Source organism: Nicotiana tomentosiformis, chromosome 9 (genome assembly GCF_000390325.3).
Source record: "Nicotiana tomentosiformis chromosome 9, ASM39032v3, whole genome shotgun sequence".
NCBI lineage: Eukaryota > Viridiplantae > Streptophyta > Magnoliopsida > Solanales > Solanaceae > Nicotiana > Nicotiana tomentosiformis.
The window spans coordinates 3,689,467-3,708,649 of NC_090820.1; the positions used below are offsets into that span (position 1 = coordinate 3,689,467).

The 19,183-nt window shown below is 35.4% G+C and overlaps 1 protein-coding gene across 1 annotated transcript; it reads left to right on the forward strand.

Annotated features, from left to right (window-relative positions):
* Positions 1-17,363: 17,363 nt before the first annotated feature.
* Positions 17,364-18,021, forward strand: LOC104086666 (cysteine proteinase inhibitor B). The gene has a single exon (XM_009590984.4). It carries the CDS (start codon positions 17,422-17,424, stop codon positions 17,830-17,832), a length of 411 nt encoding a protein of 136 aa, XP_009589279.1. The 5' UTR covers positions 17,364-17,421; the 3' UTR covers positions 17,833-18,021.
* Positions 18,022-19,183: the final 1,162 nt, after the last annotated feature.

Sequence of the window (19,183 nt, forward strand, 5' to 3'; positions counted from 1 at the left end):
AAGGATAAAGGATATGAGTTGTTTAGTTGTTACAATTATTTTATGGTCCAAATTCATGTCCAAGAAGAGGTGGATTAGATCCCAAGAGACATCCTCTGAAGAAGGTCCAAATCAGGCCACTATTGGACCTATTTGTGTGATTACCCAAAATGTCATCTTTAAATTTAATAAGTAATTATGTGTTCTAAGACCTCAAAAAGTACCATTTATCATTCCTCGACTTGCGTGCGCAGTCCGTACAATTTTTTCAGAAAAGTTTTTATGTGAAAAATAGATTAAAATGTGAAATAGAACTTTAAAACTCAACTAAGTTGACTTTAGTCAACATTTTGAGCAAACGGACCCGGATTAGTATTTTGATAATTCCGTTAGGTCCGTATCGTGATTTGGGACTTGGGCGTATACCCGGAATCGAATTTCGAGGTCCCTAGCTTGAGATATGGAATTTTGATGAAATATTAAAAGCTTGAAAGCTTAATGAGTTTTAAGAAATTACTGATGTTGGATTTATTGACCTCGGGTCCGTATTTTGGTTCCGGAGCCCGGTATAGGTCCACTATAATATTTATGACATTTTTACCGAATTTGGTGAGAATCAGAGTTGATTTGATGTGATTCGGACCTCCTGTTGTAAAAATATAAGTTTTAAAATTTTCTTGAAAACTTCCTTTGATTTGGTGTCCGATTCGTAGTTCTAGGTGTTATTTTGGTGATTTGATCGCGCGAGTAAGTTTGTATGATATTTTAGGACTTGGGTGCATGTTTGGTTTGGAGCTCCGAGGGCTCGGGTTGATTTCGGGTGGTTAACAGACCATTTTTGGACTTGGGAAAAACTGTAGAAATTTGCTTCTGGTATCCTTCTTCGCGTTCGCGAGAGGTGGCTTGCGATCGCTAAGACGAAAATGGAGGAGGTGAAATTTACTCTTCGCGTTCGCAAAGAGGGGGACACGTTCGCGAAGGGAAGAGGGCAGTGTTCATCGCGAACGCATGGAAGCGTTCGCGTTCTCATAGAAGGTGAGGCCTGGCCAGGCAACAAGCGTTAAAGCTTCGCGTTCGCGTAGGGTCTATCACGTTTGCGAAGGCCAAATTTGGTAAGGCTTCGCGTTCACGACATTGCCTTCGCGTTCGCGAAGAGTAAAGTTTTGGCAGCACAAAAATGTGCTTCGTGAACGCGAGGCACTGACCGCGTTCGCGAAGGGTAAAAATCCCAGAAACAGAACTTAAGTTCTAGAAATAGGGTTTCGACCCATTTTCAATTCTTTCCCATTTGTGAGCTCGGGTAAGGCGCTTTTTGGGCAATGTTCACGGGAAAACATTGGGGTAAGTGTTCCTTATACTATATTGATTATATTTCATGATTTCATACTCATTTATATCATGAATCCGTGAATTTATGGAAGAAAAATTAGATTTTTATAAAATCTTCCAAAAACGAAGATTTAAGATTTGAAGGTCCATTTGATATCGGAATTGGACAAATTTGGTATGGTTGAACTCGTATCGGAACAGGTGTTCGGATTTTGTGAGTTTTTTCGGGATTTGAGACGTGGATCCCACTGTCGAATATTTTAATGAATTTCGGATTTTTATCCGGAAGATTTGTAAATTCATATGTAATTAATTCCTATGATTCATATTGAATATATCGAACTGTTTGTGAATAGATTTGAAGCTTATGAAGGCAAATTTAAAAGGAAAAACTGTAGTTGAATAATTGATTGGAATTTGCAAAGCGAGGTAAGTATCGAGGTTAATCTTGACTTGAGGGAATAGAACCCTTAAATTGTTTGTTATGTGAATTGCTTGTAAACGACGTATAGGTGAGTTGACGAGTGTCTATACGTCGTCAAATTAATTATTTGCCTACTTACTTGAAAAATCATAAATTATTTTTAATCATAAATTAATTATTATAATAATTGTTTCTCTCTTATTCTTTGAAAATATAAATTCTTGAATTCCTGCATTAATTGTTACATGCTATTTGAATTATGTTCCTTAATTATTATTTGACATTTAGCATAATAAATATTAAACTGCCTATTTGCTCCCTGATTTTCATAATAATTTATTATTTGTCATTGTTTGCTTCATAATCAAACCATAATTATTGTATGCTTGTTGTCTTGTAATTTTATATTAATTGTTACATTTATTGGGAAAATTTCTTCTATAAGAATTGGTAAATGAAAATGTTGGAGGAGCGGGTTGCACGCCGCAACTTGATTGATTATAATGAATATATTAGAGGATCGGGTTGCACGCCGCAACAGACTTATTAAAAGTCAATATTGGAGGATCGGGTTGTACGCTGCAACAGACTTATTAAAAGTCAATATTGGAGGATCGGATTGCACGCCGCAACAGACTTATTAAAAGTTAATATTGGAGGATCGAGTTGCACGCCGCAACAGACTTATTAAAAGTAAATATTGGAGGATCGGGTTGCACGCCGCAACAGACTTGTTAAAAGTCAATATTGGAGGATTGGGTTGCACGCCGCAACAGACTTGTTAAAAAGTTAATATTGGAGGATCGGGTTGCACGCCGCAACAGAACTGAATGTGGATATATTGTGAGAGTGGGTTGCACGCTGCAACAGAAATAATGGAAATGATAATTGGTTATGACTGCTGAGTTGCCTTCAATTATTATAAATGAATTACCTGATTTATTCCTATTATTGTTGTTGTTACTAATATTGCGTACAGGTTAATGTAAGTGAACTGCCTTAGTCTCGTCACTACTTCATCGAGGTTAGGCTCAGCACTTACCAGTACATGGGGTCGGTTGTACTGATACTACACTCTGCACTTCTTGTGCAGATTTTGGAGTTGGTCCCAGCGGCGTACCATAGACTTGCTCGGATTTCAGCTATCAGAGGAGACTTGAGGTATAACTGCATGGTGTTCGCAGTTCTGAAGTCCCCGCCTATCGTACTTTAGCTGTGTGTTTATTTTCATACAACTTTATTTTATTCAGACCTTTATTTGTATTTATTCTAGAAGCTCGTATACTTGTGACACCAATTCTGGGATGGTATTTAGACACTGTTATTATTATGGATTATTTCAAAATTGCTTCCGCATTTGCTTCCTTGTTATTAATAAATTTAAAAATTGTTTTAAAAATGGATAATGTTATTCTAACGTTGGCTTGATTAGCAAGTGAAATGTTAGGCGCCATCACGGTCCGGAGGTGGGAATTTCGGGTCGTGACAGTTGGTATCAGAGCACTAGGTTACATAGGTCTTACGAGTCATGAGCAAGCTTAGTAGAGTCTGAAGGATCAGTACGAAGACGTCTGTTCTTATCTCTCAGAGGCTATGAAGTTTAGGGCGTCGGCATTGATCTTTCATTCTTTATCGTGCGGCATTGATCTTGATTGAAACCTATATCTCACATTCCTTTGTATCTACTCATGTATGACATTGCGCTCTCTGTATCAGTTGTGCATCGACGGTTCGTGATGCCGCAGATGAACTACGAGGGAGCCATAGATGCTCAAATATTACCTCAACGTGTGATTCCGACTGAAGATGCGGACGTATAAAGAGATCACCCAGTGAATAATGTGGGGGGGGGGGTGCAACGTACCTTGGCATATGGTTGATTTATGCGAGTTGTGAAGGTTAATATTGTGGACCATCGGACGAGGTGAACTATGACTTCGCGCCGAGTGGGGGAGTCCACTATCAATGAATAGATTGCGAGTCATGTGCTATATTAGTTTTGGCCTGAAATGTATATATGTGGTACTGAAAGGTTCTCCCAAAATTTATATGTGTTTAAGGCCTGAGATCTTATAGAGAATAAGGTTGGGACATGCGGTATGCCCGCCTCTGAAATAATCTTATACTTCAGTACCAAAGGAGTTAGAGAAACAACATTAAATTTACAGAAGGCCTACTCAGCGTGGACGTCATGGTTGCGGATTTTGGGGTGCTTCGGAGGAAGTACAATGGTTGACGAGATTCTGGACTAAGAATTGTCTGTATGGAGCTCTACTTTTGTGATCATTGTATATAAATAAGGGTAAAGTTTATCCCAAAGAAGAATTGAAGAGTATGTTAAGAAATGGGTGAGCTCAACAGTGTTGAGTCAGCATTACAAAAGAAGAAATTGGCCTTGGGAGAGATAATTCTCCACAGGTGTCTGTGGCAAGCCTATGAAGAGGGCAGACCAGCCAATACAACACCGCCCACTTGGCTCGGTTCTCACAAATACTTTTGAAAGAGTTTGTTTCCCGGACTCTCCGTAATGCATGGCGCATAGGATTTGAACGATTGCGTCAGGTCACCATGACGGTGTCATAATATGCCATCAGGTTCAATAAGTTAGCCCGTCATATTCCTACTTTGCTTCCTACAGCCAGAGAGTGAGTCCACATAATCATTAAAGGACTCAATTATGATCGTAAAATTTTGTATGAATCGGGAGCTACAGGCTGATACTTCATTTCCACTAGTGGTAGAAATTGCCAATATATTAGAATATGTTCGGGGTGAGGAAAAAGGAAACTAAGGAGACCAAGACGTCTCGAGGTTCTGGGGCATTCAGTGGATTCTACTCAGCGAGTATAAATCGTTATGGTGGGGGCTCGGGCAGTCGGCTAGCCCAGTTTGCACATCGGATTAATCGAGGTGCTCCAGTAAGTTCTTTTAATGCACCACTGACATAAGTGTCCAACAATGGTTATTCAAGTTATTTGGCACAGACTCAGTATAAGCAGCCAAACTCGCAAATGGGTTGTTATGAATGCGGTGATACTAGGCACATCATGAGAAAATTGTTCTAGACTTGGGAGAGACATATTTCATCAAAGCACTCAGGCTACGTGCCCCATTGCAGTTACTACACCACCCACACGACCAGTTAGGGGAGGAGGAAGGGCGGGTATAAGGCGTCCTAGAGTGGAGGCCCAACCGTTGATACAATTGTTTTATGGTATGGCGGAGGTTGATACATCAGATGGTGTCTATATAGGCGCGACCTCGATTTAATATAAAGGAATAATTTTCTTAACTTGATTTGGTTCTGAGTATCGAGACGAGTCCTCCTATTGTGCTCCATTTATGAGTGAGCTTCGTAATTCTATAATCTACTTAGGTGTTTACTCATGTTGGAAGATTCTATGGAGATAACTACACTTATCATTCCATGTTGGTCACTAATAAGAGTTGTGAGGCTAGATGTGGCTTTCTATTACTCATATCAATAAGTTTTGATGTAATTTTCGGATAATTAATTACAAATTGTGAATGATATGCCCTACCGGTATGGGGTTCATTATGTGTTGTGATTTTGGGTAACCGAAATTATTTAAAAGGAGAAAATGAAAATTTTTGCTTGGCACGATGTGCATATTACTTGTGATTCAAAACTGAGAACGAGATCCTCGCATTTTAATATAAAATGATATGTTTAAACCGGGCTACGAACTGAGGTGGAAGTTATATAAGGACGAGATCCTTATGATAAAAATCCTTGTGTTTAATTCCTCCCTTGTGAAATTTAATTTGTACTATAGTACTAATAGGGAGTCATTCCTGCTAGGCTTATTTTAAAATATTTGTATGAAATTCTCTGTGCATACTTGCCAAATTCGTGTTGTAATATTGAGTTGTAACCTACGAGGTAGGTGCCCGCCCAGGAGGCATTAAATGTGACTCGTTAATTCGGGTAAACAATTATGAGGTCTGCATGCCTCGCATCTCGTTATTAGTACTGTGAAGATTTCAAACGAGATTTTTGTTAACATGAAGTTAATTGACGATTTTGTAATTGATTATGAACAACTATTAAGACCAGATTGACCCAGAAGGGTGTTCCATTTAGATGGTCAGACGAGTGTGAGTTGAGCTTTCAGAAGCTCAAGACTGCTTTGACTACGGTGCCAGTATTGGTATTACCCACATGTTCAAGATTGTATACGGTATATTATGACGTATCTCACATTGGGCTTGGTGCAGTATTAATGTAAAATGGCAAGGTAATTGCATATGCGTCGCGGCAGTTGAAATTTCACGAGAAGAATTATCATGTTCATGACTTAAAATTGGCAACCATTGTTCATGCGCTGAAGATTTGGAGGAATTACCTCTACGGTGTCTCGTGTGAGGTATTTACTGATCATCGTAGCCTTCAGTATCTGTTCAAACGAAAAGATCTTAATTTGAGGCAGAGAAGATGGTTGGAGTTGTTGAAAGACTATGATATCACCATTTTGTATCACCCCGGAAAGGCCAATGTGGTGACCGATGCTTTTAGTGGAATGGTTGTGAGTATGGGCAGTCTTGTGTATATTCTGGTTGGTGAGAGGCCATTAGCTGCAGATGTTCAGACTTTGGCTAATCAGTCCGTGAGGTTAGATGTTTCAGAACCCAGTCGAGTTATAACTTGCACAGCCGCTCGGTCTTCTTTATATGAGCGCATCAGAGAGAGGCAGTATGATGATCCACATTTACTTGTCCTTAAGGACACGGTGCGGCACGGTGATGCCAAACAGGTTGTTATGGGGGAAGATGGAGTTCTGTGAATGCAGGGTCGTATTTGTGTGCCTAATGTGGATGGGCTTATTAATTCTTGAAGAGGCACACAGTTCCAGGTATTCTATTCATCCAGGTACCGCTAAAATGTATCAAGATTTGCGGCAACATTATTGGTGGAGGAGAATGAAAAAGGATATAGTTACACATGTAGCTCGGTGTCTGAATTGTCAGCAAGTTAAGTACGAGCATCAGAGATCTGGTGGTTTGCTTCAAAAGTTAGAAATTCCTGAGTGGGAGTGGGAGCGTATCACTATGGATTTTATTGTTGGGCTCCCACGGACTCAGAGAAAATTTGACGCAGTTTGGGGTCATTGTGGACAGGTTGACCAAGTCAGCCCATTTCATTCCAGTGGCAGTTACCTATTCTTCAAAGAGGTTAGCTGAAATTTACATTCGTGAGATTTCCGCCTTCATGGTGTGCCCGTGTCTATTATTTTAGATCGAGGTACGCATTTTACCTCACATTTCTGGAGGGTTATACAACATGAGTTAGGCACGCGGGTGGAGTTGAGTACAACATTTCATCCATATACAAACGGACAGTCAGAGCGCACTATTCAGATATTGGAAGATATGCTTCGCGCTTGTGTTATAGACTTTGGAGGTTCTTGGGATCATTTCTTACTACTTGCGGAGTTTGCTTATAATAATAGCTACCAGTCGAGCATTCAGATGGCTCCATATAAGGCATTATACGGAAGGCGATGCCGATCGCCAGTTGGTTGGTTTGAACCGGGAGAGGCTCGGTTGTCGGGTACCGATTTGGTACAGGATGCCTTGGATAAGGTCAAGATTATTTAGGATCGACTTCGCACAGCTCAGTCTAGGCAAAAGTGTTATGTCGACCGTAAAGTTCGTGATATTGCATTCATGGTTGGAGAATGAATATTGCTCCGGGTTTCACCTATGAAAGGTGTAATGAGGTTCGGAAAGAAGGGCAAGTAGAGCCCTAGGTATATCGGACCCTTTGAAATTCTTGAAAAGGTGGGTGAAGTAGCCTACAAGCTTGCATTACCACCTAGTTTATCAGCGGTTCATCCGGTGTTCCATGTGTCTATGCGCCGAATATATCATGGTGATCCGTTCCATGTGTTAAATTTCAGCTCAGTCCAATTGGACAAAGATTAGACTTACGAGGAGGAGCCGGTGGCTATTCTAGCCCGGCAGGTCCGACAGTTGAGGTCAAAGAGTTATCCTTCAGTTCGGGTGCAATGGAGAGGTCAGCCGATAGAGGCATATACCTTGGAGTCTGAGTCGGACATGCAGAGTAAATGTCCACACTTATTCAAAAGCTCAAGCACTTCTTTCTAACTCCGTTCGAGGACGAACGTTTGTTTTAGAGGTGGAGAATGTGATAACCCAAAATGTCATCTTTAAATTTAATAAGTAATTCTATGTTCTAAGACCTCAAAAAATATCATTTATCATTCCTCGACTTATGTACACAGTCCGTACAATTTTTCGAAAAAGTTTTTATGTGAAAAATATATTAAAATATGAAATAGAGCTTTAAAACTCAACTAAGTTGACTTTAGTCAACATTTTGAGCAAACGGACCCGGATCAGTATTTTAAAAATTCTGGTAGGTTCGTATCGTGATTTGGGACTTGGGCGTATGCCCGGAATCGAATTCCGAGGTCCCTAGATTGAGATATAGAATTTTGGTAAAAAATTAAAAGCTTGAAAGCTTAATGAGTTTTAAGAAATTACTGATATTGGATTTATTGACCTCTGGTCCGTATTTTGGTTTCAGAGCCCGATATAGGTTCACTATAATATTTATGACGTGTCTGCCGAATTTGGTGAGAATCAGAGTTGATTTGACGTGATTCGGACGTCCGATTGTAAAAATATAAGTTTTAACGTTTTCTTGAAAACTTCCTTTGATTTGGTGTCCGATTCATAGTTCTAGGTATTATTTTGGCGATTTGATCGCGCGAGCAAGTTCGTATGATGTTTTAGTACTTAGGTGCATATTTGGTTTAGAGCCCCGAGGGCTCGGGTTGATTTCGGGTGGTTAACAGACCAATTTTGGACTTGAAAAAAACTGCAGAAATCTGCTTCTGGTATCCTTCTTCGCGTTCGCGAGAGGTGGCTCGCGTTGGCGAAGAAGAAACTGGAGGAGGTGAAATTTACTATTCGCTTTCGCGAAGAGGGGGACGCGTTCGCAAAGGGAAGAGGGCAGTGTTCATCGCGAACGCGTGGAAGCGTTCGTGTTCACATAGAAGGCAAGGCTTGGTCGGGCACCAAGCGTTAAAGCTTCGCGTTCGCGTAGGGTGTATCGCGTTCGCAAAGGCCAAATTTGGCAAGGCTCGCATTCACGACATTGCCTTCGCGTTCGCGAAGAGTAAAGTTTTGGCAGCACAAAAATGTGCTTCGCGAACGCGAGGCATTGACCGCGTTCGCGAAGGGTAAAAACCCCAGAAACATAACTTAAGTTCTGAAAATGGGGTATCGACCCATTTTTAATTCTTTCCCATTTTTGAGCTCAGGTAAAGCGATTTTTGGGTGATTTTTACAGAAAAATATTGGGGTAAGTATTCCTTATCCTATATTGATTATATTTCATGATTTCATACTCATTTATATCATAAATCCGTGAATTTATAGAAGAAAAATCAGATTTTTATAAAATCTAAAAAAAACTAAGATTTAAGATTTGAAGGTCCATTTGATATCAGAATTGGACAAATTTGGTATGGTTGAACTCGTATCGGAACGGGTGTTTAGATTTCATGAGTTTTTCCGGGATTTGAGACATGGGTCCCACTGTCGAATATTTTAATGAATTTTGAATTTTTTCCGGAAGATCTGTAAATTCATATGGAATTAATTCCTATGATTCGTATTGAATATATCGAATTGTTTGTGAATACATTTGAAGCTTTCGGGGAAAAAATTAATAGGAAAAGTTGTGGTTGAATAATTGATTGGAATTTGCAAAGCGAGGTAAATATCGGGGTTAACCTTGACTTGAGGGAATAGAACCCTTAAGTTTTTTGTTATGTGAATTGCGTGTAAATGACGTATAGGCGAGGTGACGAGTGTCTATACGTCGTCAAATCAATTGTTTGCCTACTTACTTGAAAAATCATAAATTATTTTTAATCATAAATTAATTATTATAATAATTATTTCTCTCTTATTCTTTGCAAATATAAATTCTTGAATTCCTGCATTAATTATTGCATGCTATTTGAATTATGTTCCTCAATTGTTATTTGACATTTAGCATAATAAATATTAAACTGCCTATTTGCTCCCTGATTTCCATAATAATTTGCTATTTATTATTGTTTGCTTCATAATCAAACCATAATTATTGTATGCTTGTTGTCTTGTAATTTTATATTAATTGTTACATTTATTGGAAAAATTTCTTCTATAAGAATTGGTAAATGAAAATATTGGAGAAGCGGGTTGCACGCCGCAACTTGATTGATTATAATGAATATATTGGAGTATCGGGTTGCACGCCGCAACAGACTTATTAAAAGTCAATAATGGAGTATCGGGTTGTACGTCACACCAGACTTATTAAAAGTCAATATTGGAGGATCGGGTTGCACGCCGCAACAGACTTGTTAAAAGTCAATATTGGAGGATCGGGTTGCACGCCGCAACAGACTTGTTAAAAAGTTAATATTGGAGGATCGGGTTGCACGCCGCAACAGACTTGATTAAAATGAATATGTTGGAGGAGCGGGTTGCACGCCGCAATAGAACTGAATATGGATACATTGTGAGAGCGGGTTGCACGCTGCAATAGAAATAATAAAAATGATAATTAGTTATGACTGCTGAGTTGCCTTCAATTATTATAAATGAATTACCTGATTTATTCCTATTATTGTTGTTGTTACTAATATTGCGTACATGTTAATAAAACCGAAGGCAACTATTCCGTTTGTCACTGGAAATAATGACTCTCGTAAAGATGCAATAAATACCCTTCACCCGGTAGCATTTATTGGAGAATATTCCATAACATTTAGTGCACTGTCCGTTACAGAGAATTTGTCATTTATGCTCACTATTACACCTTCTTCAATGGCCCTCATAATTGACATTAAAGAACGGCATGATCCTCAGACTTTGTTCCCTATGTGCGGCTATAAATAGTGAGTTATGTTATCATTGTAAATGACACGACTTTTCTGGCAAACTTACGTTATAATTGATTCAAAACTTTATACAATTTTTTTCTTATTATTATTTTATTTCATTGATGTTGTGCCCGGGGTCCTGCTCTCGGAATTACTATTTCTGCTATTTTATCTTCACTTCAAGGCTAAGTATTGCGTATTTCTTTAATTATTTTATTATTTCATAATCGAATTAATTTACTTGTTTAGAAACTACGTATAAATTTAATTGTACCATTTTACGGGTAAACAAATTGCCCACATAATTGTAGGCAATTCAGAGCCCGTCGCCTAATTCAAGAAGATGATGTGGACATTAGCACACAAAAAATTAAAGATCGTCCTGAATTCCTATTTTTTGGCCCTAAAATATCAAAAAGAATGAGCAACAGTTATGGCGAAGCGATGACTATTATTCATTAGGTCGTTTATGATGGGCCCAAAAAACATAAGTGATTACGAGACGTTCGCCCAAATTCATGAAGACGACGTCAACATTAGCACACAAAAAATTGGAAGTCGTCCTAAATTCCTATTTTATAGCCCTAAAATGCCAAAAACTAGGAACATATATGACGAAGTAATTACTAATATTTTATCAGGTCGTTTCTTATTGGCCCATAAAATCTTAGGCGATTCAAAATCCGTCACCCGAATTCCTGAGGATGGCTTGGACATTAGTATCCGAAAAATTGAAAATAATCCTAAATTCCTATTTTATGGCCCTAAAATGCCAAAAAATGAGGAACGCTCATAGCAAAGAAATGAATAATTTTCATTAGGTTGTTAGTGATGGATTCACAAAATTTTAGGCAATTTGGAACCCGTCGCACGTATTCATAAAAATGGCGTGGACATTAACACACACAAAATTAGAAATTATCCTGAATTTCTATTTTATATCCCTAAAACACCAAAAATGAAGAATGGATATGACGAAGCAATGACTATTATTCATTAGGTTATTTCTGATTGGCCCATAAAATCTTAGGCGATTCATAACCCGGCCGAATTCATGAAGATGCTGTGAACATTAGTACACGAAAAATTCGAAATCATCATGAATTCCTGTTTAATGGCTCTAAAATACCAAAAAATGAGGAACGGTCATGGCGAAGCAATGAATATTTTTCATTAGGGCGTTTGTGATGCGCCCACAATATTGTAGGCGATTTGTAGTCCATCGCCCGAAACTATGAAGATGGCATGGATATTACAACAACAACAACAACAACAACAACAACAACAACAACAACAACAACAACAACAATAACAACAACAACAACAACAACAATCACAACTTAGTGTAATCCTAAAAGTGAAGATGGCATGGACATTAGCATACAAAAAAATTTAGAAATCGTCGTGAATTCCTAATTTATGTCCCTAAAATGCTAAAAATGAGGAACAGTCACGACAAAGCAATGACAGTTGTTCATTAGGTCATCTATAATGGCCTACAAAATTTAGACGATCCGTAGCCCGTCGGTTGAATTCATGAAAATGGTGTGGATATTACCACACGAAAAATTATAAATCGTCCTGAATTCTTATTTTATGGCCCTAAAACGCCAAAAAAAGGGGAACGATCATGGCGGAGCAATGACTATTGTTCATTAGGTCATTTCTGATGGGCTCACAAATATTTAGGCGATTTGGATCCTGTTTCCATAATTCATGAAGGATCTTCGGTTGATCGCTTATTAATTAATACCAAGATCATATTTTTATAAAGTGGGAGATCCTAGTGAAATCATAGATCATAATGTGGTCTAAAAATCGACCATGTATTATTTATGATTGCATAAGTGATCTCCGATTGATCGCTTAATAGTTATTTTTAGTATTTTTTATCTAGAAATCACCCATGTATTATTTGTACTTTCCTAAATGATCTTCGGTTTATTGCTATAAGTTATTAGCAAGATTATTTTTTATAAAATGGGAAACGTAATAAAATCATTGATCGCCTATGTTTTATCTAGAAATCACTCGTGTATTTTTTATGATTGCCTAAGTGATCGCTTGTTAGTTATTACCAAGACGTGTTTTATAAAGTGGAGATTCTGGTGAAATCATAAATTGCATATATGTCGTCTAGAATTCACACGTATATTATTTATGACCGCCTATGTGTTATCTAGAAACCGGTCATGTATTATTTATGATCGCCTAAGTGATCTCCGATTGATCGCTTAATCGTTTTTTATAAGGTAAAAATTCCTAATAAAATTATAAATCATCTATATATTATTTAAAAATCGTTCATATATTATTTATAATCGCATAAGTAATATATCAGTCGCATATTTGTTTTTACGAGGATCAAATAGTAACAGATTAAACATCAACGAATTATTCAATCCTCAATTAAATACAAAGAAAGTGAGTGAAAATGACAGAGGAAAAAAAGATGTGTATCGAATTTGCAAATAACGGATTCCAAGACCTCTGACTCCGTAGCTTTTTTAATTCCTAGGCGACAAGCGCTAGCCATTCTTCCTCTTATCTCATGTCATTTTCAGTGTTAAATATTGGTAGGATCTCTTTTAAGTTTATGAACTAGAGTTTTAGAAATTATAATCCTAATCTTTTTGAGGTAAGTTTATTTTGGTCTCTCAAATATAATCTTGAGCATATCTAGTTCCTTAAATGTGTTAAAGTGGAGCACATTTAATCTCACTGACACAATATATTAAAAAATTAATGGTATTACCCAACTCTAATTTATGAAGTAAATTTTCTGCTCTGAACCAAAACGTTTCCTCTCCTTTTATTGGATAACGCAAATTATCACTTTAATTCCTCATATTTAGATAATGTCTTCTAAAATTTTGACCTTGAAAATAACCCCTTTTGTGCCAGTTTTCAATAAGAAAATGACATTGTATAGCCGCTGTAAAAATAATAGTATAAAATTTGTATGTTAATATACAAAAATTATACAAATTTTAAATATTTTTTCCGCTACCATATGTAAATAGTTTCTAGCACGAGCTAAAAATAATAATACAACCTGGTTAGTCGTTTGCTTCAATAATATGCTTAGAAGTGATCCTGACAGCTCTATGTTTTTCAAATTTTAACTTTTCTTTTTGAAAAAATCAATCGATTTTTTTAATTGTATATATATACAAAAAACTATACAAATTTTATACATTTTTCGCCTATTATTTTTACAGCGGCTATACAATGTCATTTTCTCATTGAAAACTGGCACAGAAGGGGTTATTTTCAAGGTCAAAATTTTAGAATACATTATCTAAAAATGAGGAATTAAAGTGATAATTGTGTTATCCAATAAAAGGAGAGGAAACGTTTTGCTTCAGAGCAGAAGATTTGCTTCGTGAATCAGAGTTGGGTAACACCGTTAGTTTTTGAACATATTGTGTCAGTGAGACTAAAGGTACTCCACTTTAGCATACTTGTGGGACTAGATATGCTCAAAGTTATATTTGAGGGACCAAAATAGATCTACCCTAAAAAATAAGGGACAATATTTGTCAAAAACTGGAATCCATCAACTAAATTTAAGTATGTGAATAATTATTTTTGTACTCTAATTCTTACGAAAGGCCCCTTAAGAAGAAATTAAAATGAATCAAATCATTGAGATTCTTTTCTCCTCATCGCTAGCCAGTTGGGACGATATCTCTCTTGTCCTATTGGAATCGAATTTTATGTTATGATATAAGATATGTTTTGTATAACAACATTTTGCTATAACATTCAAAAGATATCGAAACAAACAAGACTTTTATAGTAAAGTTTAGCTACAGTAATTAACAAAAATTCGATAAATATTCATATTAGTGGATTTGCACCGTACATGATCCATAAAAGATAGAATTGCACGTACCAGACTCCCAAGTTATGATATTTTCAATCTGTATCTAATTTATTAATTTTAACATGTGTAACAGTTAAAGAAGATATCATTTGATCTTTTGTAAACCAACGATCAAAATATCATAATTCGAACCGTAATATCATAAGTTTGAAATTCTACAGTCTAATTTGATTTTACTCTCTTTTGTTAAGTAAAAAAGAATTAAAATAGTTTAGGTAGCCAATTAACAAAGTACAGAAATAGCGCTAGTTGGAATATTCTAAAAATATATAGTACTAATAGTTCCATTTATTTATTATGTACCTAAATATTGTAGTCATAATGCACCCAATGTTGTAACATAGTGGTTAATCCATGAAATGTTTTGAGATCTAATATTCAAATTTTGATGGAGATAAATATATTAGGTTATTTTATTTATCTAAGTCTTGATTGATTTAATTGTCTTCGTGCAATTTCTAGATTACATATTTAAGCCATAGAAACAGTCATTAATATTTGCTTTAGGATAGACTGTGCACATCACATCCGTTAAGGTGCAATTCTTCTCTTAATACGAGATGTCTTGTCCACCGAATTATTATTTTTTATTGTTTGAGTTATCCGATATTATATTGATAGGAGCTAATAAATATTCGATAAAATTAATCGAGATGCACTTAAACTAATTCGATTGATTATAAAAAATATATATTGTGGTCATGAATGTCAATGACCTATATATAAGACGAGCTAATGTAATACAACAAATCCATACAACATATCAAAGAAGAATTGACAAATGAATGACATTCGCAAATTGCCTTTGTCCACACTGCACTGTCACCTTTTAGCCATTCAAAGAGGGGAGATGGCCAAAGCAGACAAGCATTTATTTACCCAAAAACAATCATATCCAAACTCCAAAGAATCAAGAAACTAATAATGCGTGCCAGAAAGCAATTTTATTAATTCCAAAATACATTCCTTTTAACAAAACAAAAATATTATGCATAAAGTTAGAGTTAATATATTAATCCTTACTAAAAATATTAAGGTTTCATTTGGTTAGTGGAACAAGAATACTAACGGTGAGATAGACTTCGAGATTATTTATTCAATGTTTGGTATGATAAAATTTAGACTAAAATAATAATAAGATTAAAATCTCATATATGTGGGGTAGCTATAATGTCCTTATCTATTCCACAAAGTAACCAAACGACCCCCTAGAGTTTAAGCTTAAAAAGCTATATCACTTAATGCATATAAGTTGGAATTCAAAGGCCTCGTTCCAAATTTCGAATTAATTAGTTTTAAGCATATTATTAACCTATATCACAATCTTTTCTTCGTACAAGTACAGTTTCATTAAAAAGTAACTCAGAAATTTATATTCTTCCTATCATCCATGAAAATGTAGAGTCCATTACCTAGACGGTCACTCAGCTTTCCGAAATTATCTACCAGCGTCATATTTCTTTCGTTTGTAACAGCAAAGTCACTTAATTATGTCTATATCACTCAAAAAGTCACTAAACCAAGATTTATCAAACTTTTAATCGCCAAATACCTATTTTACCTTTTTAAATTATCAACTTTTATCTTCTGCTTTTTTTTGCTTTTTAATATTATGATTTTTTTATCCTTTTAATCAACATTATGTACTTACCTATAGAACAAACATAATTTATTTTTTAAAAAAACTCTAGCATATATAATGTCGAAATAATAATATAATTGAGCATAATATTCAAGAATATGTAATGTCTATTACAAAAATACTTTTATTTTAAATAATTATTTTATATAGTACGTGCATGGCATATATATATATATATATATATATATATATATATATATATATTCTTTCATTCTCAATTGTGTAAATAAATTTTTGAGTTTTTATTGTTAATATCAAAATTATTATTATGAACAAATTGTTCTAATTAACTTTCTATTGTGCTCAATATTTTATTATTCCAACATTGTATATGCTTAAATACTATTTTACTTTTTAAATTTATAAATAATTTTTTTTTTCTAAAGTAAGTCCATAATATAGATTTAAAGGAGAAAAAATATTATATTAAAAAGCTAAAAAATAAAAAGAAGATAAAAGTTGATAATCTAGAGGGTAAAATAGGTATTTGGCGATCAAAAATTTGAGAAATCTAGTTCAGTGATCTTCTGAGTGCTATTAGCATAGTTAAGTGACTTTGTTGTTACAAATGAAAGAAATATAACTTTGGAAGATAATTTCGGATAGTTGAGTGATCATGTGAGTAATAGACTCTGAAAATGTACATTAATTAATCATAATCAAACTATAAAAAAATAAGGAAGACACGTGTCATTATCGTTATTGTACCATCATTAGTTTGATGTTAATTCCAAGTGAGGAAAAAACAATAATCAAGATATATGTTTATTGAGATTAATGTAAACAACTCTCACTTACAATTTTTTACTATTCTCTTTTTTATTTTTTATTTTGTGTCTCTAACCAGCATTGAGGTTCAAATACGCTCTGAAAAGTCCCACTTAAAGATAGAGCGCTTGATAACTTATCAAAGATAACTTCATGTCCCGAGACATCTAATTAAGGATGAATAAGTATTTATAACTCCATTATAACTATTATAACCTTGTTATTTTTTATTTGTTTTCTTGATACCGATATGATCGATACTCGTATTAGGACCCGACTACTATCCTCTTGTGCCATCTCAGCACTTTGTTTCACAAAAACGCGGCATCACGTACGTGTTGCCACCATCTTCATAAGTTATAACGTGTCCCAATACTACTCTCCTCTTCTCTCCCCCCCCCCCCCCCAAAAAAAAAAAAACTCTTATATAATTCCCCCATCTCCTAAAAAGGAACTCACTTCTCCAATGGCAAAAACAACAAAAATCCTCTCTTTTATCCTCCTTTTCTTTATCATCTCCGTATTTTCTTCAACCCCATCAAATGCTTTAGGTGGAAAAAAACTAGGTGGAAGAACACAAATCCAAGATGTGAAGACAAACAAAGAAATTCAAGATTTGGGAAAGTTTTGTGTTGAAGAGTATAACAGAAATTTGCAAAAACAAAAACAGAAGGTTAATAATAATAATGGGTTGTTGAGTTTTTCTGAGGTTGTTGAAGCAGAAAAACAAGTTGTTTCTGGTATTAAATATTACCTTAAAATCTCCGCAACTACTTCCTCAGGTGCTCCGAAAATGTTTGATGCTGTTTTGGTTGTTAAAGCTTGGGAGAAAAAGAAAGAATTGCTTAACTTTTCTCCTTCTCCTGCTACTAAGTGATTGTGGGATAATGATTAAACGTTTAAGCTGCTGGTTCTAATGCTTAATTAGAATACTTTAATCTAATTTTTAAGTCTTTTTGTTTTTTAACTTCTTTTCTAGTCTTTGATTTGTAACGTATTTTGGGTGACTTTTTAGTGTTGTACTATGTGATGCAATAATCAATGAACGACATATGTTATTGTTGAACTCTTGTGGTACTTTGCTGTTTTAGTTTTTTATTTTTATCTTATAACTGGCTTTCGTTACATACGAGAAGTTACAACACAGTGGATTCTTTACTTTTTCTTTTTTTTTTTTTTTTTGGCACAGTTGTATGGGTTTGAGCTTCCCAGTGACAAGTATTAATTTACTGTTCGAGATTTTAATTCTTTTAAATTTTTATATTCTAAATCAACATTTTTTTACGTATCTAATGGATTTCTCAATATCAATACAATATTTTGAATTCGTAACCTAAACTTTATTACCATTGAGAGTCGATTCGGCCAAATAAACAGAATGGCAAGCTTCATTACCATTCGAAAAATTCTATCGGTTCGAAACTAAGGGCTCGATTGACCATAAAAAAAAGATACATTTTTTTCGAAAAATTTTATTTTTTAAAAATCAGTATTTGTTCATGAAATTTTTTATTTTCATTTAGAAGATGAATTTCGGAATTTTTCGAAAATTTAAAAAACTCCGAAAAGTTATTTTTAAAATTTTTCACTTCAGATTACTCATAGAAATTCAAAAACATCCCAAAATTATATTCGTCTCCAACCATAAACTCTAATTTTCAAATATCATTTTTATTTGAATTTTGTTTTTCACTTTTTCCGAAATTTTACGATTCTTATTCCAAACGCACACTAAATCCTAAACTTCGGAGCTAACCTAGCCTCCTCCTAAACCCGGTGATCTTTCAACCTACTTTTTCTCCCTTTGACAGGATTGTATTTTTGGTTGAAATGGGATGGATTGTGTTCAAACTCCCGAAAGGCAATCTATGACCATAAACTGCACTCTTTAATCTATTTATTCTTGGCCTTCTTTATATCATAACATCGGCAAATGTTTTCTTCAAGAGTTTATTGAGTTTATGACGTACAGTATATCAACAAGTCAGTATCGGTAGATATCTTCTTGCCTAATGGAGTTAACTCAACATGCATAACCCGAGCGGAAGTCAAGATGCCAGCGGAATGATCGGCCGGACAGAGGCTAGGGCTGCTTCCTTCCCACCGCGTCCTATTGATAGGCAAATTAAAAATACGCAATCGTTGTTAAAATCGATCTGCCGTAAGTGGCCGAGGATATATCATACTAACAATGTGCATTAAAGTGAATCTGCCTTAAAGTGAAAATA

Excerpts from the sequence above, each read along its gene's own strand:
- LOC104086666 (XM_009590984.4), top strand. The coding sequence starts at position 17,422 with ATGGCAAAAACAACAAAAATCCTCTCTTTTATCCTCCTTTTCTTTATC.